The sequence below is a fragment of the Gopherus flavomarginatus genome, chromosome 16 (assembly GCF_025201925.1).
Source record: "Gopherus flavomarginatus isolate rGopFla2 chromosome 16, rGopFla2.mat.asm, whole genome shotgun sequence".
Classification (NCBI taxonomy): domain Eukaryota; kingdom Metazoa; phylum Chordata; order Testudines; family Testudinidae; genus Gopherus; species Gopherus flavomarginatus.
The window spans coordinates 20,380,636-20,405,167 of record NC_066632.1 but is presented as its reverse complement, the minus strand read 5'-3'; the positions used below and the strand labels follow the sequence as shown (position 1 = coordinate 20,405,167).

The window sequence follows — 24,532 nt, the reverse complement described above, 5'->3', positions numbered from 1 at the left end:
AGGAATGCAAGCAATTTTGCATCTATTATAGTGATCTTAATGCTTCAGATACTGGTGGTGACTGAGATGCTTATCTTAATACACTGAATTAAAGGAAAGCTTGAACGGTTGGAGAGAGCTGAAATGATTACATTCTTCTAGTGAGGCAGAATTGGGGAAGTAAGGTACTGTGCCAATGAAAAGAAACATAGGCTCAGTCTCAAAAACAGAGACTTGAGCCAACTTTGGACAAAGCCAAATACCCACTGAACTCACTAGTAGGTGATGGCTAGATATATAAATATAGTCAAACTATTAAGGAAGGGACTGATATATCAGAGAAATTCCCCAGACTCCATTTTGTATCCCTGGCTTCCATTTTAAATAAGCAAGAGTCACTCCACCATTAGAAGCTGCAGGTCACATAGCAATAAAAATACAGATGCTCCCCGAATTACACAAGTATTTCACTCTGGAACGCCTTGCGTAAGTCGAATTTTGCGTAAGTTAGCCACGTATACCCGATAATTAAGTAAAAAAAACAAAAAAGCTTATGGAACTATTTCCATAAGTGTGGATTTGCGTAACCCAGGGAGCTTTGTGTAGAACTGGCAGGAAAACCAAAGAAGGGGAAAGGTCAGTAGAGCCTAACACTGAGGTAATCAACGGTTGCAGACTAAAAACAGACCTGGCAGTTTGGAATGTGGGCAGTTGTCATGTGCAAGAATGATCTGACAGGAAGATATTAGCAGAAGTGTCTAGAAAGTTCTGACATGACAGTATAAAAAAGTCAGTGTGTCAGTGAGCAGCCGGAGGGTTGGGAGCTGCCAGTAAAGCAGCAGCATTAGCAGGGCAGGACCAGAGGGAGTCCTGCCCTGCCACTGGAATGCAGAGACACCGAATGGGGCACAGAGGAAGGAAAGAGAGACCTGAGGAGAAGACAGCAAAGTCAGCAGACAGACAGAGTAAGCCTGTCAGTTATAATCATAGCATAGTACAGTATAATGTTAGTGTACATACGGGTTGCTTTGATTAATAAAAGGTGTATGAATGTGTGTAAGGTGTAAAAGGAATGTATATTTGTAAGATTTAAGGAACATTTAAGAGCTGCTGTCAGTATCCTGCAGAAGACTGGCCACTTGAAGCAGGACGCAGACACTTAGAATAGTCTCAAACTGTATGTTATTACGGTTTGGGGTGCTCTCTAACTTGCAGGGAGTTGTGTTTTATATTATTATTGTATTAGGGATTGTTATTTGCACCAATAAAAAGGTGCCTTGTTTTGGTCAAAATACTGTTTTAGGTTAATAGTTTATTTATCAGAAGGCTGTATCCATGTCCTCTGGGAAATTCCTTAGCCAACCTGGAGACTTACCTGAGGAAAACAGATTGAGGAGCACAGGTATGTGGTTTTAAGGGGAAAACCTTTTAGGAGATATTTAAATTCACCTCTCTTGAGGGAACCCTTGGTAAATCCAGGTGTGGGTAATAGGTTAACTATTCTGGAGGTACCCTAAATCCATTCTCAGGGTAACAATGGTAACTAGTTAAGTAAGTTAGGTTCTAGAATGTGAGTTGTGCTTTTATTTTACGTAACCATTTGTTTCCAATATTTCTACTTGCGATCATTTCAATTTCTACTCTTCGTTAAATACACTTTTACTGGTTTTCATTATAGACATATCTAAATGCTGTGTGTTAAACGGAGCGATGATCCTGAGCTGAAATTTGTAAACTGGTGCATGCTGCTCCTTTCAGAGCAGCAGGTCTGTGAATTCTGTGAATGTCTAGCAGTCTAAGGGCTGGTCATTCCAGGGGGATGCGTAAAAGGCTTGAAAGTTGGAGCATGCTCATAGCTAACCTAGAGCGAGACAGCAGGGCCTGCCTGGGGAGTGCTTGGGTTGCCCATGGCCAGTGGGGTTGGGGAGCTGACTCCCAGCTGGCAGAGACAGCATGCTTCTGCACACTACGAGCAGCTGATAATGCAGTACCTCACAGCCTTGGGGAGCATCACACCCTCCTGTTCAATGACAATTAGCCCTTTATTGTTACATTTTGAGACCTATCAGTTAGCCAGCTTTAGACCCATTTAACGTGCGCCATGTTCATTTTATATTTTCCATGGGTTATTTGTTTTTTAAATAAAAATGTCCAAGCCACATGCCTTACAGAAGTCTAAGTATATTACAGCAATACTGTTACTCCTACCAATCAAACTCATAAACTTAGCTAAAAAAGCTATCAAGTTAGTTTGACAAGATTTACTTTCCATTAATCCATGTTGATTGGCATTATTTATATTAGTGCCCCTTAATTCTTTATTAATTAAGTGGTGTATTAGTCACTCCATTATCTTGCTCAGGATCGATGTCAGAGGGACAGGCCTATAATTACCTGAGTCATCCTGTTTATCCTTTTTAATTACAGATGCTCCCTGGGTTATGCCAGACCCAACTTACGCAAATTCGACCTTACGCAAAAAGATCCATAAGGCATAAATAAAATTTGCAAGTTGTGGAAAATATTGCATAGCGTGCGGAAACACAAAGTACTGTAGTGCGGAGGAATACAGCAGTAGCATCTCCTACAAGGAAAGGCTTTGCGCTCTCACAGCCTCTCAGTCTCGTGTCTTTTCAGTTATACTGTATTTCTGTTATTTCACCCTATTATTTCATTCAAATCATGTCTGGAAAGCGACTAAGTGATAGCAAGAGTGCAGGACCAGTTCGTAAGCGAAAGAAGATTGATTTAGAGCAGAAAATGAAAATAGTGAAAAAGTATGAAGGCGGACAAAGCCTGTCATCAATTGCTCGTGAACTCGATCTGGCTACCTCAACAGTGAAAAGTATTTTGAATGATAGTGCACGCATAAAAGAGCATGTGAAAGGCTCTGCTCCTTTAAAATCAACAGTCATAACGAAGCAGCGTTCTGGTGCTATCTATGAAATGGAAACGTTATTAACAATGTGGATGGAAGATCAGATTCAAAAATGTGTGCCGCTTAGCCTAATGATTATTCAAGCAAAGGCTAAAAGTATTTTCGAAGGTGTAAAGGGAAAATACAGTGATCCTAACGCAAAGTTTATGGCTAGTCCTGGGTGGTTTAATAGATTTAAACAACGTGCAAATTTTCACAATATAAAAGTGAGTGATGAGGCTGCTAGTACTGATACAAAAGCAGCTGAAAAGTATCCCAAAGTGTTACGAAAACTTATAGAAGAATGTGGTTATACAGCACAGCAAATCTTTAATGTCGACGAAACTGGATTGTTTTGGAAAAAAATGCCAGAGAGAACATACATTTCAAAAGAGGAAAAGACAATGCCAGGGTTTAAGGCTGCGAAAGACAGGCTAACACTTTTGCTTGGGGGTAATGCAGCTGGAGATTGCAAATTGAAACCGTTGCTTGTTTATCATTCAGAAAATCCCCATGCGTTTAAAGGCATTAGCAAAGCTACCCTTCCAGTTTATTTTCGTTCAAATCGAAAGGCTTGGATCACAATGGCACTTTTCGAAGATTGGTTTATAAATTTGTTTATCCCTGAAGTAGAAAAATTCTGCAGAGAAAACGACATTCCATTCAAGATTATGCTTATCGTCGATAATGCTCCTGGACATCCTGCACATTTAGACGACTTTCACCCTAATGTAAAAGTCATATTTCTACCTCCTAAAACAACTTCGATCCTACAGCCCATGGATCAGGGGGTCATTGCTAATTTTAAAGCCTATTATCTACGAAGAACATTTGCACAGGCAGTAAAAGCAACTGACAGAGAGTCTGGCAAGACTTTACGTGATTTTTGGAAATCATATAACATTTACCAAGCCATCATAAATATTGCTAAGGCCTGGGCAGAGGTTACCCAAGTTTGTTTGAATGCCGTATGGAAGAAAGCGTGCCCACAGTTTGTACACAGCTTTAAAGTTTTTGAAAAAGATGAAACATATGAGGAGGTGGCAGATGAAATTGTGAAGCTTGCCGAGCAGCTTGAGCTGGAAATTGATGTTGGTGATGTGGATGAGCTTATCGAATCCCATGGAGCTGAATTATCAAATGAGGATCTTATAGAATTAGAAGCAGCAAAAGTAAAAGAACAGACTGAAGCTGAGGATGAAGCTGAAGTAGAAGAGCCACGACACTTCAACACCAAGGAGATGGCACTTGCATTTCATGAGATTGACTCTGCACTGGCAAGGTTTGAGAAGATGGACCCCAATTCCTCACGATTCTTGAAAGTGAACAGAGGCATTGACGAAACGCTGGCCTGTTACAGACTGATATATGAAGAGAAGAAAAAGGCCACCATTGAGTCATCTCTTGATAAGTTTGTAAGGAAAATTGAAAGGCCTGCAACGTCCACACCTCCACAGCCTTCCACCTCCAAAGCCCCCTCTGATGACCCCGATGATGTAATGTCTGTCTCCTCCTCTCCTTCCTCATCTACAGATTAAGCCCACTGTCATCCACCACCAAAATGCAGCCTTCAGCGTGCCAGGATAACAACAGGATTAAGGTAAATGCAATATTTTTGTTGTAATTGTTTGTTTTTTATGTTTGCACAACATTAAGTTTCAGACTTACATAAAATTCAGGTTACACAAGGCTTTCCGGAATGGAATGATTGCGTAAGTCGGGGCTCATCTGTACTGGCATAACATTAGCTTTCTTGCAATCTTCTGGAAATTCCCCCATGTTCCAAGACTTATTGAAAATCAAAATTAACAGTCCACTGAGCTCTACAGGAAGCTCTTTTAAAACTCTTGGATACAAGTTATCCGGACATGCTGATTTAAAAATGTCTAACTTTAGTAGACCATATTTAACATCCTTCTGAGAAAGTTAACATGTCTTCATCAGATCTACAAGCCAGAAGAATAATCAAAATCCAACAACCCTATACTTTTGTCTAGATCAGTGGTCCTCAACCTTTTTCGTCTGGCAGCATTTTGGCAGCGACGCCTCTGCATGACACTGCTTGTCAACGGCATTTCAGTGGATGCTTGTCTGTTGGCCAGTACGCGGGCGCACTTAGATGCCCCAGCACCCATGGGCACCACGTTGGAGACTCCTGGTCTAGATTCACGATGCTTTCAGACCCGTTGCTAGCCTCTGCAGAATGAGACTAATCCTAAAGTTTCTTAACATTTTACTTAATTTCTCTCAGAATGTTAATTCTGAATTTCTGGATCTGTAGCATGGAAGCTAACATTTATCCAAACATGCCCTTACACAAATGTCAATAATTTTTAATTCCCAAGTTTTCCATCACTCCAATACGGAGTCTTCATCTAAAAAAAAAAAGAGTCACATGAAATCGCTAGATGTTAATTTAGAAATGAATCCAATTCCCTATGAAGTTAATGAAACATATTATTACACTAACTTTAATGGGAGCTGGATCAAGCCTCTCAAGAATTTCTTCTTATTTTTATTATTATGATTATTATGACAAAGGAGCTTGCGTGCAGTGATAGGATACAGGGATAATTCACAAATTCAGAGCTCTGCAAACTGAGCAGCAGGTTCATCTATCAAAGTATGGATGTTTATTAGAGTGGGATTCACAACAAGGACTAGAGAGCGCTCATACAACTATGACTAAAGTTTAATCTTCTCTAAGGAGACGCTTCCAAATGTTTATGCCCCTTTAATGCACAGTATAATATTGTGTCCTGCTATCACTTCAGTGTATTTGTAATACAAATTATACTTAAGCTATATTGCCTAGAACAGGGGTTCTCAGCCTTTTGTACTGGTGACCCCTTTCACACAGCAAGCCTCTGAGTGCGACCCCTCTTATACATTAAAAACACTTGTTTATATATTTAACACTATTATAAATGCTGGAGACAAAGCGGGGTTTGGGATGGAGGCTGACAGCTGGCGATTCATCATGTAATAACCTCACGATCCCCTGAGGGGTCCAGACCCTCAGTTTGAGAACCCCTGGCCTAGAACTTAGATAGATAAAACAAAAATAGTATTGAACTGTTTCTGCCCGATACAACAAGGTATCCTTGGCAGTTTCTTAACCATCCATTACAATCCAAAGCAATTTCTCTCTGTAGCAATATAAGAGCTTGTAAAAATATAATGGTCGATTATAGGCGAAACAAACCACAGAGTTATTGAACCTTGCAGGCCCTCTGAAGTATCTCTGTTAACATTTAATTGTGAGTTATTGTGTCACAATATCATAAAAGTGTGCTCAGTGTACAGATATATTTTATTTAAATGACACTAAAAGAAGCCAGTTTCATACAACAGAAGGCTACTTTTACAGAAATTGGAAGTTCCCATTTCTACAAGGCTATAAGAGATAGTTCATTTAGAGCAGTAGCTCTCAGTCTTTCCAGATTACTGTACCCCTTTCAAGAGTCTGATTTGTCTTGTGTATCCTCAAGTTTCACCTCACTTAAAAACTTACAAAATCGGACATAAAAATACACCAGGTGTCACAGCAGACTATTATTGAAAAACTGCTTACTTGCTCATTTTTATCTTATAATTATAAAATAAATCAATCGGAATATAAATATTGTACTTACATTTCAGTGTATAGTATACAGAGCAATCTAAACAAATCATTACCTATGAAATTTTAGTTTGTACAGACTTCGCTAGTGCTTTTTATATAGCCTATTGTAAAACTAGGCAAATATCTAGATGAGTAGATGTACTCCCTGGAAGACCTCTGCATACCCCCAACGGTACATGTACCCCTGGTTGAGAACCACTGATTTAGAGAAAGGTAATACATTTTGTTCTTCCTATATTGTATTCCGCAGTTAATCACCAACCCTGAATCAGCAAACATATATGGTTATTTCCCTCTTGCAGGGGTATTTTGAGTCCAAATATAGGTTCTGGATAAAAAACATTTTACAAAATCCATTAATAGAAATATTTAACACATAAACATTCTCTCACAATGTGTGCAACCCAAGAACCAACAGCATTGGGCTAGGGCAGGAGAACCAGAAAATAAAACCAATTCATCTATTTTAATTGTCCAAACTAACTAAATGAAAAGGAAAATCTGCATCAATGGAAGATCCTAAGTCTTCACTGCAAAAAGGTGTACTTTTAATATCAAGATAAAAACTACAGTTCCTTATCCCCACTAGGATTTCAGCTGTCTTGATATAAAAACATCTTTTTTTGCCACAAAGACATCGCTTTTGAAAATTCTTTCAATGCTAATGTTCTAAGGTGTTCTCAGCAACACAGGTAAAATATGCTGAACAAAGTAACAGAGCTAGGTAAAACATTAAAACACGGTAGATCTCATCTTGCAAGGCGCTGAATCCTAATGAGGTTCAAACACCTAACACAGTCCAGCCCTAAATCCTTGTCTGCCCCAGGAAAAGAGGTGTATTTAACATGTTAGCTAACACGTTAAAAAATGCTTTTTCCCAGTGTAGGTGGGGCCTTGAACACTAACCCACAGATAGAACCTTCTTCCCATGGCAAGAGTAGTGCAAGAACACAGCATCACTATGACAGCAACCACCAAGCCCCACCTGCATCTAAAACCTTAACATTTTGCGTTAAATATGCATGTCAGAGTTTTACAAGTTCACAGTGACGTGCACATTAAATGAGTTACAGCCCCATTTTAGTGAATCAAGATGTGTGACTCTTCCATAAGCATTAACTTCCAAATGGGAACAACCAGACCTTGCCATTTCCACTAAATTGAGATAAATAAGGTGAATTAACATTTTTTATAGTGCCATTTTACTGCTTATGACTACGAATACCAGGCCTTGTCTACACACATGAATTATACCACTCCAGTTGAAGTGTTACAGCTCCCCAAAGTAGATGCAGTTATACCAGTATGAATATTCTCCTTTGGCAGCATGCGGCACATTTAAACAAGCATAATGGGTCTACAGTAGGATCCGTACTGATCTATTTCAGAAGGAAAAAAAATCACACTCCTAGCCAAAATTGTTAAAACTGGTACAATAACTGTATGTAGCTCAGGCCCCAGGGCCACTGTTTATACTAGGCCTTCTTCCACCAAAATATCTTCCTGTCATTTCTCAAACATCAGGTCAGCTACTGTGACAAAGTGGGACTGTTTTTAATGTTCTCTCTGAATACTGTGCAGGTGCCTCAGTTATGGCCGACCCTGTGTCGCCTGGCAACTAATGGCCAGGCCCTTCCCCCCTGCAAGGGGATGCTAAAGGTGTGGGAGAACAAAGAGATCAGGTGACCTCCTGACCTGGGAAAGAGACAAAGCCCAGAGAGGAGGGGCTGGAGGGGGTTTGGCAGTTTTGGAAGCTGGCAGGGAAATGGAGGGGGAGCCCAACCAGGCTCGGGCCTCCCGACGGGACTGTGGCCTCCCTGGGGCCCCAGATGGACCTAACTAAAGGGGGTCCTGTTGTCTGTACCTGCAAGCCCTGTTTTGGACTGTGTTCCTGTCATCTAAATAAACCTCTGTTTTACTGGCTGGCTAAGAGTCACGTCTGACTGCGAAGTGGGGGTGCAGAACCCTGCGGCTTCCCCAGGACCCCGCCTGGGCAGACTCGCTGTGGGAAGCGCACGGAGGGGCATATGCTGAATGCTCCTAGGAGAGACCCAGGAGGTGAAGCTGAGTGAGCTTCTTGCCCTGAAGACAGTCTACTCCGAGGGAGTGGAGGCTCCCCAAAGTCCTGACTGGCTTTGTGGGGAGCAGTTCCAGAGCACCACCCAGGGACTCCATGACAACTCCCCATGGCAGAAGCAACAGTAGGAGAACTAGTGCAAAGCAGCCACCTGCATTTTAGCTACTACAATGAACAAGACTAGACAACATGTTGGTTAAAATGCAACAGTCGACAGCATCTTTTCTACAATGGCGTTCTCGCTATTGCTTCCTCATATGGAGCTGTACCAGCACAGAATGATGGAAATGTTTTTCAAGGGAAGCCAGAGCAAAGACTGCAGTTATTCTAACTCAGACTAGCAGACACTATAATTATCAATGCTGCAAAACATTTTCCACTATAAACTCTGTTTTCCCCTACTTACAACTTCATAAAAATATTCACTGAAGTTTTCTGTGCTTGGTCTCTGCCCAAAGGAAATTTGCTGAAAAGTGGCCAGAGTCCCTTCAGCAGTATGAGATATGGTAGAGACAAATTTCAGAGTAGCAGCCATGTTAGAATGTATCCGCAAAAAGAACAGGAGTACTTGTGGCACCTTAGAGACTAACAAAAATTTATTTGAGCATAAGCTTTCGTGGGTTACATTTGAGCTTATGCTCAAATAAATGTGTTAGTTTCTAAGGTGCCACAAGTACTTCTGTTCTTTTTAGTAGAGACAAAAATCACTTTTCCCATTGTAATACCACCTTAAAATAATACATAAAAACTATAGCAAAACCATGTTCAATTTAAAACTTGGCAAAGATGTGGTTCTTGCTGAGAACGAGAGCCTCTACTTGGCTTGAAAAATATTTTTGATTTAACAAAAGTTGCTGGAAATTATTTTACTAAGGCCTGGACTACACTAGCGGAGGAGGGGGGTGCTTTTAAAAATGGACTTAGGTAACCTGCCTTATCTAACATGATTTCAAACACTATTTAGCATCCAGTGCAGACACAGCTTAAATCTTCACAATCATGTTAGCTAGTCCTGTCATAACCTAGAAAGTAGCCTAAAGTCCCGTTCTTGACAGGTAAAAAAGGTGTGTTTTTTAATCAAGTTAAGGTAACACAATTGAAAAGCTCCATTAAGATACAGTCTAAATATGTTTGAAGCCATGTTAGCTGGCTGTGTTTTAGCCTAGCCTCTCCTCTAACCTAAAACGTGATAGGCTAATTCAGACCTGTTAGCCTGCATCGTAAGCCATGCCTGCACTAGAAAAGAGGTGTATTTTTTAAAATGTATTAAGAAACCCTACTGTAAATGTGGCAAGTTGTAGTTTTAATTCATGTTTGCTAGTCAAAATAAATATCAAGTTGTCAATAATAATGAAGTGTACTATAAATATAATTCTGATCTGTATTTAGGAACAAGCCAGATGATATATACATATCATAATGATGAAATACTTTCAGTTCCAAAAGTAACTAAGGAGGATGTTAATCAGCAGCTACTAAAATTAATATTTTTTATATCGGCATGTCTGGATAACTTACATCTAAGAGTTTTAAAAGAACTGGCCGAGGAGCTTGCTGGACTGTTAAATGTCGATTTTTTAAATATGTCTTGGAGCACTGGAAAAATTCCATCAGCCTGGAAGAAACTAATGTGCCAATATTTAAGAAGGGTAAAACAGGACGACATAGTTGTGACATCGCACTCTATATGATTTTATAAAACTATGCTGATGAATGTAAACATAATGTAACTAAAATATGCTTCATGCAAAAGGTCTCTTGTAAAGTATAATTACAAAGCTTATAATCTACTGAGTGTGGTCATCCTATTTGCATAAATGTATCACTCTTGTATCTGAAACTAGAAATATGAAATATAACTCTGAGGGACTACTGTAATTATGCAAAGTGTGGGCCATTAATGGTGGTTTGGAATCTTGATGGCTCCCATAAACCAGGACAATTGACTATAGATGGCTCTGTTTCACGTACGTCTTCCTGTGTATACGTGGGTATTGGCAAGTGGATAATGAAGTCTTACAGTGACAAGTGATCATGACACCTGAACTGGAATCCATCTTTAACCTGGTACTTTTCCATTGAGAAGGAGGGGTGGGAACCCAGAGAGGGACAAAGGATTCCCGCCTTTTGCAAAAGATATATAAAAGTGGATGGAACAGAACAAAAGAGGTTGCAATCATGAGAAATCCCCTAGCTACCACCTGAGATGGAACAAGGACTGTACCAGAGCAAAGGATTGTGCCCAGACTAGGGAAGTGTTCAGTCTGTGACAGAAGCTTATTGAAAACATCTCTGAGGGTGAGATGTTATCTGTATTCAATATCCTTACTCTATTAGGTTTAGAGTTGCATACATTTTATTTTGCTTGGTAATTCACTTTGTCCTGTCTGTTATTACTTGGAACCACTTAAATTCTACTTTTTATATTTAATAAAATCACTTTTTACTTATTAATTAACACAGAGTATGTATTAATACCTGGGGGGAGGGGAAAAACAGCTGTGCATAACTCTCTATCAGTGTTGTAGAGGGCGAACTTTATATAGGGTAAAACAGATTTATTTGGGGTTTGGACCCCACTGGGAGTTGGGCATCTGAGTGTTAAAGACAGGAATACTTCTTAAGTTGCTTTCAGTTAAGTCTGCAGCTTTGGGGCACATGGTTCAGACCCTGGGTCTGTGTCGGAGCAGACTGGCCTGTCTGGCTCAACAAGACGGTGCTGGAGTCCCAAGCTGGCAGGGAAAGCAGGGACAGAAGTAGTCTTGGCGCATCAGGTGGCAGTTCCCAAAGGGTTTTCTGTGATACAACTCGTCACAATAGTAATTATAGGCCTGTCAGTCTGATATCCATCCAGGTCAAAATAATGAAATGACTGACCCATTATTTTTAGATTATCAATTTGAAGAATTGTCCCAGATTGAGGTGTCAATAAAGGAGGCTCTGGGGCAAACTGATAAATGAAACAGGAAGAAGTCACTAGGACCAGATGGCATTCACCCAGTAGTTCTAATGAAAATCAAGTATGACACTGCAGAACTACTAATTGTGGTATGTAAACTATTTAACATTATGTACCAGAAGACTGGAGGATAGCTAATGTGACACCAACTTCAGAATTTCAGAAAGCCTTCAACAAGGTCTCTTATCAAAGGCTCTTAAGCCAAGTAAGCAGTCATGGGATAAGAGGGAAAGTGCTCTCATAGATCATAACTGATTAAAAGATAGGAAACAAAGGGTAGGAATAAATGGTCAGATTTCAGAATGTAGAAAAGTAAACAGCAGTGTCCCCCAAGGATCTGTACTGGGACCAGTGCTGTTCAACATATTCATAAATGATATGGAAAAAGGGGTAAACAGTGCAATGGCAAAGTTGCAGAAGATAAAAAATTACCCAAGAAAGTTAAATCCAAAGCTGATTGTGAAGAGTTACAAAAGGATGTCACAAAACTGAGTGACTGGGCAACAAAATGGCAGATGAAATTCAATGTTGATAAATGCAAAGTAATGCACATTGGAAAACATAATCCCAACTATACATAAAGAAGAATAGGTTCTAAATTAGCTATTAGAGGTCTGTTACACAAGTGGGTGGATGAGGTTCTGTGGCCTGCAGTGTGCAGAAGGTCAGACTAGATGATTCTCATGGTCCCTCCTGACCTTAAAGTCCATGAGTCTATGAGAATTTGGAATAATGGTGGAGTGTTCTCTGAAAACATCAGCTCAGTGTGCCGTGGCCGTCAAAAAAGGTAACAGAATGTTAGAAACCATTAGGAGAGGGATAGATAAGACAATAAATATAATAATGCCACTATATAAATCCATGGCACGTCCACGCCTTCAATACTGAGTGCTGTTCTGGTCACCCCATCTCAAAAAAGACATTATAAATGGAAAAGATACAGAGAAGGGCAACAAAAATGATTAAGGGTATGGAACACCTTCCATATGAGGAGAGATTAAAAAGACTGGGACTGTTCAACTTAGAAAGAGACAATTTAGGAGGGACATGATAGAGGTCTATAAAATTACAAATGGTGTGGGGAAAGTGCATAAGGAAATGTTATTTTCTCTTTCACATAACACAAGAACCAGGGGTCACCCAATGAAATTAAATAGACAGCAGATTTAAAACAAACAAAAGGAAGTACTTCTTCACACAAAGCACAGACAACCTTTGGAACTTGTTGCCAGAGGATTTTGTGAAGGCCAACACTATAACAGGGTTCAAAAAATAATTAGATAAGTTCCTGGAGGATAGGTCCATCAATGGCTATCAGGCAAGATAGTCAGGGATGCAACTGGTTTCCCCTAAGCCTCTGACACTGTTATTTTTCCATCAACTAGGCGAAAGTTCATACTAATTAAATAAAAAGTTCTTTAAGCAGTCTAATCAGAGTCTTCCATTAAGTTTTTCAGTGGGAATTTCCATTAGACAGATGTTCTCCATGCCAACTATCACCGCCATAGGGGTCAAGTAATACTGTGGTTTCACCTGCATCCTCTTTTAAACTGTTACACTGTAACACAGATTCATTAGTTGAGGAGGCTGACAAATTGCTTACTTTGGGACTTGACGACAGGCAATGGATCATTTGATAATTGCTCTGCAACGTTCATTCCCTCATATCAGTTCTCCAACTTTACTGCACTGCAACCCCTTTCTGACAACAAAAATTACTACATGACCCCAGAAGGGGGACCGAAGCCTGAGCCCACCTGAGCCGTGCCGCCCCAGCTGGTGGGGCCAAAGCCTGAGTCCCATCACCCCGGGTTGGGGGGCAAAAGCCCAAGGACTTCAGCTCCAGACAGGGGGCCTGTAACCTGATCCCCACTGCCAGGGCTGAAGCCCTCAGGCTTCAGCTTTGGCCCCTGGCTGGTGGGGCTGCGGCTTTGGCCCTGGGCTCCAGGAAGTCTAACACCAACCCTGGCGACCTCATTAAAACAGGGTCATGACCCACAGTTTGAGAACCACTGCAAGCATTTAGTATTGACTACCGTGGGAAGGCAGGATACTGGCCTGGATGAACCACTTGTCTGAGCCAGTATGGCCATTCTTATGACTGATACAGGACTCGATTAACAAAGAATTAAAGGAAGATAACACGATTAATTGTACTAGGGTCCTGAATGGATCAGTCCTTGGCCATATGTTATTTAATCTTTTATCAATGACCTGAAGAGATAACATCTCATTACTGATAGAGTTGTAGATGACACAAAGATTAGGGGAGCTGTAAATAACCAAGAGGACAGATCACTAACAGAGCTATCTGGATTACTTGGTAAGGTGGGCACATCAATCAGTGTGTGTTTCAATAAGGCCAAATGTAAGGTACACACAACACAGGCTTAGGAACTAAAGTCTAGAAACGCAGGCTATCTTTACAGAATGGGGGACTCTAACCTGGGAAAAACAGCAAAGAGGAAAATGACCTGGGAGTCATGGTGGATAATCTGCTGAACATAAGCTTTCAGTACAATTCTGTGCTTAAAAACGCTAATGCAATTCTTGGATGTATCAACAGAAGACTGACTTGGAGTAGGGAGGTTTTATTACCTCTATATTTGGCTATTAGAATCCTGCGTCCAGTTCTGGTTTCCACACGTCAAGAAAGATGATGATAAATTGCAGAGGTTTCAGAGAAGAGCCACAAGAATGATTGAAGGATTGGAGAATGCGTTACAGTGAGAGACTCAATGAGCTCAATCTATTTAGTTTAACAAAAAGAAGGTTAAAGCATGACTTTATCACAGTCTGTAATTACCCATTTGTAGTAAAGTGCTCCTCAATCTAGCAGACAAAGGTGTAACAAAATTCAATGTCTGAATGTTGAAGCTAAGCACATTCTAACTAGAGATAAGGCACACACTTTTAACACACAGAGTAATTAACAACTAGAATAACTTACCAAAAGTCATGGTGGATTCTCCAGTGCTAGAAATTTTAAAATCAAAGATTAGATGTTTTTCTAAAGGATATGTTCAACTTCAACCACAGCTCTTGGACAGGAAGCAAGATGTAATTTGAGGAAGTCCTACTGCTTGTCTCATGCCTGTCCCCCAGTTGCCCCTACGCATAGGAGCCAGAGTGGGTCCAGGCCGTTTCTTCCGAGAGCTGCGTGGAGCGGTCCCCAACCCTGCTCCCTGGCTGGAGCACCGGAGTGGGGCAAGCCCCAGGCCCCGACCCCAGTAGGAGCTCAAGGGTCGGATTAAACGGCTGCGCCGAATCCGGCCTACAGGCCATACTCTGAAAAGTGCCGTTCAGACCAGGGATGAGCAAATGTGTTATTACCCAACACCTCCTAATCTAGACAAGGTCCAAGGCATAGCCTAGGAGTTTTCTAATTTGATTTTTAAAAAGCACCTGTTTTCCTAATCTAGAGATAACATAGGAGATAAATGAACTCGCATTTCTGTGCAATAGGGCCTTGATCCTGCAAACCTTTGCTTATAGGTCTTGGCTACGCTCAGAAAATGCACTGTATTTGAAAACAAGTTAACACAATCTTAAATACGATTCTGCCCTTACTGTGGACAAGAGCAGGCAGCCCTGCTTAAACAGGTATTAGCTGGTCATGTTAACCATAAAGCCAGTGTCTATGGCTTTATACACAATGAAATTAGCTCAACTGAGTAGTTTAACTCCATTGAAAATCCCCCTTAGCCCTGGTCTACACTACAGAGTCAGGTAGACACAAGGAAGCTTACGGCAACCTAACTCTGTAAGCGTCTAAGCTAAAATATTGCTCCTGCCAATGTAACTTGCCCACTATGCCGACTTAATTCCACCTCCACAAGAGGTGTAGCGCTTAGGTCAACATTGTTCGATCAATCCAGTATCAGTATAGACACTGGCTGCTTACATCGACTGTTACTGGCTTTTAGAAGCCATCCCACAATGCCCAAAACTGACAGTTAAATCAATGTAAACGCTCCTGGTGAGGGGATACACTGCCAACACAAGGAGCATAGTGTGGACATGCAAAAGTGATTTAATTATTGTGGTGGCTATATGTTGATATTACAAAATTATTTCAACCTAAGTTATGTCAACATACCCTCAATGGTGCAGCAGATACAGATTAATATCTTTAAAAATGTCTGAATTTAACTTCATAGAAAAACACCACATTAATTGGCATGGCCTATGGGACAATTTGTGGGAGTATGGGATTGTAGAATCAGGGCCCTACTGGATTCAAAGATTCAACAAACTTTTCCAGATTAATTCTGTTCTTCTCCCCGTCTTCCCTTTCTGCTTTCTTCTTATTTTTTTTTAATGGAAATCAAATGTGTAAAACTGTGTTACAACAACATTATGGTTGTAACTGTCACAATATTAAGTCAGGAAATGCAAGAGTTAAAGTGTTAACAACATTAACATTGCACAAATGTATTTTATAGTCCTGTTTCAGGTTCAGCGTGTAGGTTAATATTTTGCTCACCTGTATAAAATGTATAGAATGCACAATGCAACAAAAGTTAACGTTCCCGATGGAAAGTTCATGTTTACATTTCCTGGCCTTTTAATTGTGCAACCAACCTTAAATGTCTCATTAGTAAAAAATGTTTTGCATTTAAACGTAGTATATACTGCTGAAAGCAAGCAGGTTCCAGCAAGTTGTAGTAAGGTTCTGTTAATTCTGAAGAGACTCAACAGTAGCTGCAAACAGGTGTTCCACTAACAAAAACATTTAAAGTTGCCACAGATACAGCTATGGAGCCAAATTTAGCTCCAGAATAAGCAGATGCAACTCCACTGATGTTGACAGAGTTGCACCTTCTTACATCAGGGTCAAAATTTAGTCCCCAATAACCTCTACCATCCCTTGATCATACCTTTATTATTGGTATTGCTAGCACCTTGAAACCCCAGTCAAGGATTAATGCCTCACTGGGCCAGGCACTGTACACATGTACTAGGATTTGAAGATGTTAAGCTAATGTGTGTTAAGAGCCTAGCGTGGTCAAGGTAGCATGCCTCTAATACATGTCAACCTGTTTGAGTTAAAGTCTCCGTTGCTGAGGGGACCCTAGGCTTCAGTTTAGCACTGTAAAAGTCAACTCTGCATTGTCTACAATTGAATGGTAGAGCATGTCAAGTGAGTGCTTTCTAACACACGTTTAAAGCCTAGGCAAGACCAATCCCAAGTCATCTAAAACTTACTTTGTGTTGGGTTAGACAACAGTGCTTAAGGCCCGGTCTATGTTATTAAGGGTATCCCTACACGACAAGCACTATAGCGGCACAGTTGCAGTAATGCCGTTGTACCACTGTAGTGCAGACTGGAGGTAGCTCGGTCAATGGAAGAATTCTTCAGTCAATTTTGCAGTGTCTATACCAGGGCTTAGGTCAGCTTAACTATGTCTCTCAGGAGTGTGAATTTTTCACCCCCAAGTGATGTAGCTAGATCGACCTAAGTTTTAAGTGTAGACCAGGCCTCTGTTTTGCTGGCATAGCTATGTCAGCTAGGAGAGTTTGGGGGGGGAAAAAAAATCACATCACTAATCAACATAGCTATGCCAGTAAAATCCTCTATGTAGGCACTGCTTACACCAGCAAAAGAGTCTTTCACCAGTATTGCTAATGTGTTCAAGGAGGTGGCTCCTAGGTGTTACACTAATACAAATAATAAACAACAATAATAGAAAAACAACTCCTTTTGTCAGTGTAAGCTGCTTCTCCACTAGGCCTAAAGGCTTTGTCAGTATAGCTATGCTGGCAAAGCTTTTGGAGCAAAGACTGCCCTAAATGTACAGTAGCTTGCCAACACTGGCAAGTATTAGAGGGAAAAAGGTTAATATAAACACAGCCTAGGGTCTCCATGCAGACAGAAACTTTCCCTAACCCTAACCTCAGACAGAGACCAACACCTACAAAATCTCCACCAAGCATTCTCAAAACTACAATACCCGCACGAGGAAATAAGGAAACAGATCAACAAAGCCAGACGTGTATCCAGAAGCTTCCTACTGCAAGACAAACCCAAGAAAGAAACCAACAGGACTCCACTGGCCATCACATACAGTCCCCAGCTAAAACCTCTCCAATGCATCATCAGGGATCTACAACCCATCCTGGACAATGATCCCACACTTTCACAGGCCTTAGGTGGCAGGCCAGTCCTTGCCCACAGGCAACCTGCCAACCTGAAACATATTCTCACCAGCAACTGCACACTGCACCATAGTAACTCTAGCTCAGGAACCAATCCATGCAACAAACCTCGATGCCGACTCTGCCCACATATGTACACCAGCGACACCATCACAGGACCTAACCAGATCAGCCACACCATCACCGGTTCATTCACCTGCACCTCCACCAATGTAATATACGCTATCATATGCCAGCAATGCCCCTCTGCTATGTACATCGGCCAAACTGGACAGTCGCTACGGAAAAGGATAAATGGACACAAATCAGATATTAGGAATGGCAATATACAAAAACCTGTAAGAGAACACTTCAACCTCCCTGGCCACACTATAGCAGACCTTAAGGTGGCCATCCTGCAGCAAAAAAGCTTCAGGACCAGACTTCAAAGAGAAACTGCTGAGCTTCAGTTCATCTGCAAATTTGACACCATCAGCTCAGGATTAAACAAAGACTGTGAATGGCTTGCCAATTACAAAACCAGTTTCTCCTCCCTTGGTTTTCACACCTCAACTGCTAGAACAGGGCCTCATCCTCCCTGATTGAACTACCTCATTATCTCTAGCTTGCCTGCCCCTGGAAATTTCCACTAAATGCATCTGACGAAGTGGGTATTCACCCACGAAAGCTCATGCTCCAAAACGTCTGTTAGTCTATAAGGTGCCACAGGATTCTTTGCTGCTTTCCCAATATACACTGCAGCATTTAAACTATAATTAATTCAATTAAAGTGGCAGTTACATTTACTAACCTTTCTGGTTGCTAAAATACTCCTAAATGTAACTCAATGCAAAGATTTTGATAAGGCATACAACAACTCTGTGGAGTGAATTCTCCGCCACATTGGGTCAGACCAGTAATCCATCTAGTCGAGTATCCTGTCTTCTGGCAGTGGCCGCTGCCAGGTGCTTCAGAAGGAATGAACAGAACAGCGCAATTTATCAGTCCACCCCCTGTTGTCCAGTCCCAGCTTCTGGCAGTCAGAGATTGAGACACCCAGAGCATAAAGTTATGTCCCTGACCATCCTGCCTAATAGTCACTGATGGATTTATCCTCCATGAATTTAATTAATTCTTTTTTTCACCTAGTCTTCACAACACCCCCGATAAATTCCACAGGTTGGCAGTGCTCTGCGTGAACACTTTCATGATTATATAGACCTCTAGCATAACCTCCCTTAGGGCAGATCTACACTACTGCTTAAGTCGATCTAACTTATGTTGCTCAGGGAAGTGAAAAACCCCATCCCTGCCCCCGCCACGAGTGACGTGACTTTTGCGCTGTCCGGTTCACATTGGCTCTATGTCAACAGAAAATGCTCTCCAGCCGACACAGCTTACATTTCTCACCAAGGTGAAGTAACTATGACAATGGGAGATCACTCTCCCGTTGGCATAGCACATCTTCACCAGACACGCTACAACAGCACAGCTGCACCAATGCAGCGCTGTAATGTAGACTTGCCCTCAGTTGGATCTTTTCTAAGCTGAACTGTCCCAGTCTTTTTAATCTCTCCTCACATGAAAGCTGTTCCATGCTCCTAATAATTTGTTGCCCTCCTCTGTTATCTATCCCTTTTCTCATGGTTCTTAACATTCTGTTTTGATGCCGCTGCACACTGAGCGGATGTTTTCAGAGAACAATCCACAATGACTTCAAGATCTCTTTCTTCAATGGGTAAAAGCTAATTTAGATCCCATTATTCTGTATGTATAGTTGGAATTATTTTCCAATGTGAATCACTTTGCATTTATTAACACTGAATTTCATCTACCATTTTCTAGCCTAGTCACCCAGTTCTGAGAGATCCCTTTGTAACTGTTCACAGTCAGGTTTGGATTTAACTATCTTGGGTAATTTTGTATCCTCCACAAACTTTGCCATTTCACTGTTTACCTCTTTTTCCAGATCATTTATGAATATGTTGAACCGCACCTGTCCCAACTCAGGTCCTGGGCTTCACTGCTATTTACCTCTCTCCACTGTGAAAACTGACCTTTTATTCCTTATTTTTTAATCAGTTACTGATCCATGAGAGGACCTTCCCTCTTATCCCATAACTGCTTACTTGGCTTAAGAGCCTTTGGTGAGAAAACTATGTCAAAGGCTTTCTGAAGGTCCAAGTATACTATATCTACTGAATCATCCTGGTCCACATGTTTGCTGACACCTTTGAATAATTCTAATAGATTGGTGAAGCATGATTTTACTTTATAAAAGCCATGTTGTCTCTTCCCCAACATATTGTGTGCATATATGTGTCTGATAGGATGAAACTAGTAAAGAGCAGAACTATTTGCTTGGTACTGAACTTGGGCTTACTGGCCTGTAATTTCCAGGATCACCCCGAAACTTTTTTAAAATTCAGCATTACATTAGCTATCCGCCAGCCATCGGAGATAAATCTGCCAGTTTATCTCAATGGTGTCTTAACTCTAAAGTCTTAATAGGACAATTTAAAATATAGTTAACCATGATTAATTATTTGAACTGGTCAAGTTAGCAAAAACATCCCATCTGTGAACTAATTCAGCATGTCAGGTTTCATTTGAAAGGTATAAGTTTTGGAGATATAAATACAGTGCACTCCTTTTATACGAATCCTGGATGATTTGATTCTTATAAGCAGTTTATTCTTACAAGTGGAGTATTTTATGTTCTTATTTGTCCCACTGGTTTTGATCACTATATGCGGTTGATTCTTATTTCATCAATTCTTATAAATGGAATGCACTTTATCATAATTTTATCAAATATTAGATTTGTTAGAACTGAAAGATTGTAAAAACTCACTCTACTTTTTGTTCTTTCAGGTTGAACAATAAAAATCCAGGAAGTCAGTTTTGGAGGGGTGTGGGCTGGCCAATTTTCCTTTTAGCTTCTAGAGTGCTGCTATATTGAAATAACACTCTTACACAATGTTTGTATCCCAATCACTTGTTTCCAGTAGAATAATTATTGTTTAAAAATCACGAAAACATTTCTATTGTTTTAGGACTCCTGAGGACTCTGTTTTGGCAAAATTGAGAGCCAGGTTGGTGGTACTGTATTCTGAAACGTGGAGAGTGGGGTAAGGAGCAGCATTAAAAAAAAAACGTGACCTTGCTCCTGCTTAGTTTGGTTTTTAGATATCGGTTTAATAGGGTTGCCAGTTTAAAAGATCTGGCTGTGTGGTTCATGTCTTTTTTTAAGTAAATGGGATGGCAAAGAATGAGGCCATATTTTTAAGTGAAAGGACAAAATAGCAAGGTCCTACCTTTCTTGCTTCTGTTTGGCTGAAGCATTTTAATTATGCTTAAGGAACTGGGAATTATGCTGAGGGAATTGGACTTATTTAGTCTGCAGAAGAGAAGAGTGAGGGCAGATTTGATAGCAGCCTTCAACTCCCTGAAGAGGGGTTCCAAAGAGGATGGAGCTAGGCTGCTTTCAGTGGTGGCAGATGATAGAACAAGGAGCATTGTTCTCAAGTTGCAGTGGGGGAGGTCTAGGTTGGATATTAGGCCATGGCTACACTGGCGCTTTACAGCGCTGCAACTTTCGCGCTCAGGGGTGTGAAAAAACACCCCGAGCGCTGCAAGATACAGCGCTGTAAAGCCTCAGTGTAATCAGTGCCGCAGCGCTGGGAGCACAGCTTCCAGCGCTGCAAGCTACACCCGTAAGGGATGTGGTTTACATGCTGCCCCAGCGCTGGCGCTCCGACCACACTCACACTTCAAAGCGCTGCCACGGCAGCGCTTTGAAATGTCAAGTGTAGCCATACCCTTAGGAAAAACTATTTCACTAGGAGGGTGGTGAAGCACTGGAATGGGTTACCTAGGGAGGTGGTGGAATCTCCATCTTTAGAGGTTTTTAAGGCCCGGCTTGACAAAGCCCTAGCTGGGTGATTTAGTTGGGGTTGGTCCTGCCTTGAGCAGGGGGTTGGACTAAATGACCTCCTGAGGTCTCTTCCAACCCTAATCTTCTATTTTTCTATGCTTTTCAGCATTTGCAAACAGCATCTATCTACTCCGGGTTGACATTTACACAGAAAGTCCCAATAATTTGATGCACAGCTGGAGAAACCATTCTACATTGCCTCTGCAAGCTCTACGTTCTGAGGCAATGAGCCTAAATACACTGGGGCCAGAGCACAAGAGGACTATTGTATTCCTACTTCCACAGATCCAATGGCTCAAAAGACTCCTGTGCGGGAAGCAAAGGAGCAGTGGTTGCTCTTCCAGCTACAAGTTTTTAATGGGGGAGCTACAATCAACAGTATTGCCCTGGCTGAGAGAAAATTCCCTTCTTCTCAAGCTCGCTCCTCACTCAACTTGCTCTAGTAACACAATGAAAGGGCTTCATATTAAGGATCGTTCCAGCCAAGTATAACCATGCCAGGAGACCCAGTTAGAACAGGGGATCAATACGTTGGACCAGAACATTAAGAGTCCCTGCCTTGAAGGGGACACTGGTAAGGTCCCATCTGCACTACAAATGAAATGGTGTTACATTTGTCAGGCAAACCTGGTTGCATTTGCAGTACTAAAACTCCCTTAATGTAAAATTTAACATTGCAGTAATGCAGATTTTGAGAGTAGTTGGTACAAGATAAGGGCCAGAACTTTATTTCTATCATAATTTCTCCACTCATGAAGACTTCTAACTTTGCCCTTAGTTACAAGCAATGAAAAACATCCAAGTGTGTGTCTGGTAAAGAAATACTTGCTGCATATGGTAACGACACCAGCTCTATATAGATGAGTGCATGTTGTTGCAACATCCATTATAGTTCCCTTTGGATAAACAGCATGCTAAATATAAAAATCAGAATTATACCTCTACCCTGATATAACGCTGTCCTCAGGAGCCAAAAAATCTTACCATGGTATAGGTAAAACTGTGTTATATCGAACTTGCTTTGATTCACCGGAGAGTGCAGCCCCGCCCCCTGGAGCGCTGCTTTACCGCGTTATATCCGAATTCGTGTTATATAGGGTCACGTTATATTGGGGCAGCTGTGTATCTACACATTTCTAAAGTAGCTGCTTTATTCTAAAGAGCCCTGAGGCACAAAAGTAGCCCCACTTCCAACATGTTGAAACTAAAATGTATGACTGCTTCATGGAGATACTCTCTCATTTTACGTGAACAGTAATTACAACATATAAAAAACAAATGCTATTAGGATTAGGAGATCAACTGGAGAAGTATGTCTCCTTTCTGAGTTCAAAGATCCTAGCCCCTTCCCCAAAATTACTGCTCTGACTGATCATCAACGGTGTTTAAATCTGAAGTAAAAATTGCCATTTCTGAAACTCAAGCTGGTGGCAGCCATCTTGCTGAGAGCTGATTGACACGGAAGCATTATAGAAGATGGTTAAACCTATATTAAGAGAATGAAAACTAGGTACAGATCAAACGGAAACAAGCAAGTGGCTTAACATTTGGAACAGTAACATGTTTAGTCTTGTCTTTATACAAAGTAGACTGTTAAATAAAACTACCACTACCAATCTGCAGTTCAGGCGTTTTAAATTACAAGGGTGCTCTCTGATTCAGGATATACAACTAACAAGGTACGGAGATACAAACATATTTAGTAATATGTTTTAAAATAGTATTGGACAGTTATTACAACAAGCAAATCTGGCTGTTATTGTATTAGGAAGTTCTCAGATACCAGGGTGATGAGAGCCATACAAGTACTTAGGCATACAGAAATGAAAGTTACACGGGGGTAAGTTCTGAAGCATAGGCTCTAGTTACCTGGTCTAATGTAACATGTGCGTGGGTATATAACTTGGTTTCCAAACGTCATGGTAATTAGACAGTGGGGGTAAGAAATAAACCCAGTATTTCAGTAAGGAATACCACTCCCACTATTAAATTCTCATTGCCCTTTGTTCTGAAATAGGTGGTCAGAATACAGTCTCCTCAAAGGAAACTCTCAAGCATAGGATTTGCCTAACAAGAGCAGGTAACTGGTTCATCAAGTTCTGAAATCCTGCCTTCCTTCAGAGGGAGGAAAAGGCTCTGAGGTTAGATAAATGTATATCAGGGACCGTCTAGACAGTATTTGGTCCTGCCATGAGGGCAGGGGACTGGACTCGATGACCTCTCGAGGTCCCTTCCAGTCCTAGAGTCTATGAATCTATGAATCCCTCATTAGATACATGGACAATTTTGCCACAAAGACCAATTTTGGAGGCAAGGGCAAAGAAAGAGTTAATAAGAATTCAGACAATCAGTATGAAATTAGATTACCTTTGCTTTATTATACAGTTACAAGAGTGGTAAAAATCAGTCAAAGACATCCAGATACTTTTTCTTTAGATACAAGGTTAAAGCTTGGTTCTATCTTGCTACATATAGAGCAGTAACATGTATCTGAGTGCCACAGCATGGCAACTGCTACAGCAGCGGTTTTCAGCTGGTGGCCCATGGACCCTCAGGGGTCTGCAGACTATGTCTAAGGGGTTCACGAAAGGTTGTTATAACAACAGAACAGTGTTTTTCAACTTGGGGTCTGCAGACTATGTCTAAGATTTCCAAAGGGGTCCACACCTCCATTTGAAATTTAGGGGCCCACAAAGGAAAAAAAGTTTAAAACCACTGTGCTATAGCACACAACAAAGGTCCAAATCCCATCTGCCCCTTCTGTTGCTACTAGCTTTGTATCCACACATGAAAGTTAATCCAGAATAAGGCAGAGTGTGTGTGAATTTAAAGTGGATTAACTCTCTATTTAGATACTTATCCCAGAATAAGCATGCCTTTTCATGTTTAAACTAATTCAG

General features: G+C 41.0%; 2 protein-coding genes across 8 annotated transcripts in view; one reads left to right on the top strand and one right to left on the bottom strand.

Moving 5' to 3' along the window:
* CBX5 (chromobox 5) overlaps positions 1 to 24,532 on the bottom strand; it is a 45,571-nt gene that overhangs the window by 16,962 nt on the left and 4,077 nt on the right. The gene's annotated exons all lie outside the window — the stretch shown is intronic.
* LOC127035675 (tigger transposable element-derived protein 1-like) lies at positions 676 to 23,254 on the top strand. Of its 6 annotated transcripts, none has more exons than XM_050925877.1 (5): positions 676 to 944; positions 2,407 to 4,496; positions 11,489 to 11,646; positions 20,752 to 20,790; positions 21,739 to 23,254. In XM_050925877.1, the coding sequence occupies exon 2, from the start codon at positions 2,662 to 2,664 to the stop codon at positions 4,432 to 4,434; it is 1,773 nt and encodes a 590-aa protein (XP_050781834.1). In that variant the 5' UTR covers positions 676 to 944; positions 2,407 to 2,661; the 3' UTR covers positions 4,435 to 4,496; positions 11,489 to 11,646; positions 20,752 to 20,790; positions 21,739 to 23,254. The 6 variants fall into 6 exon arrangements, with proteins under 6 accessions (XP_050781834.1, XP_050781833.1, XP_050781832.1 ...); XM_050925876.1 differs by having other exon boundaries at positions 20,752 to 20,826; XM_050925875.1 differs by lacking the exon at positions 11,489 to 11,646.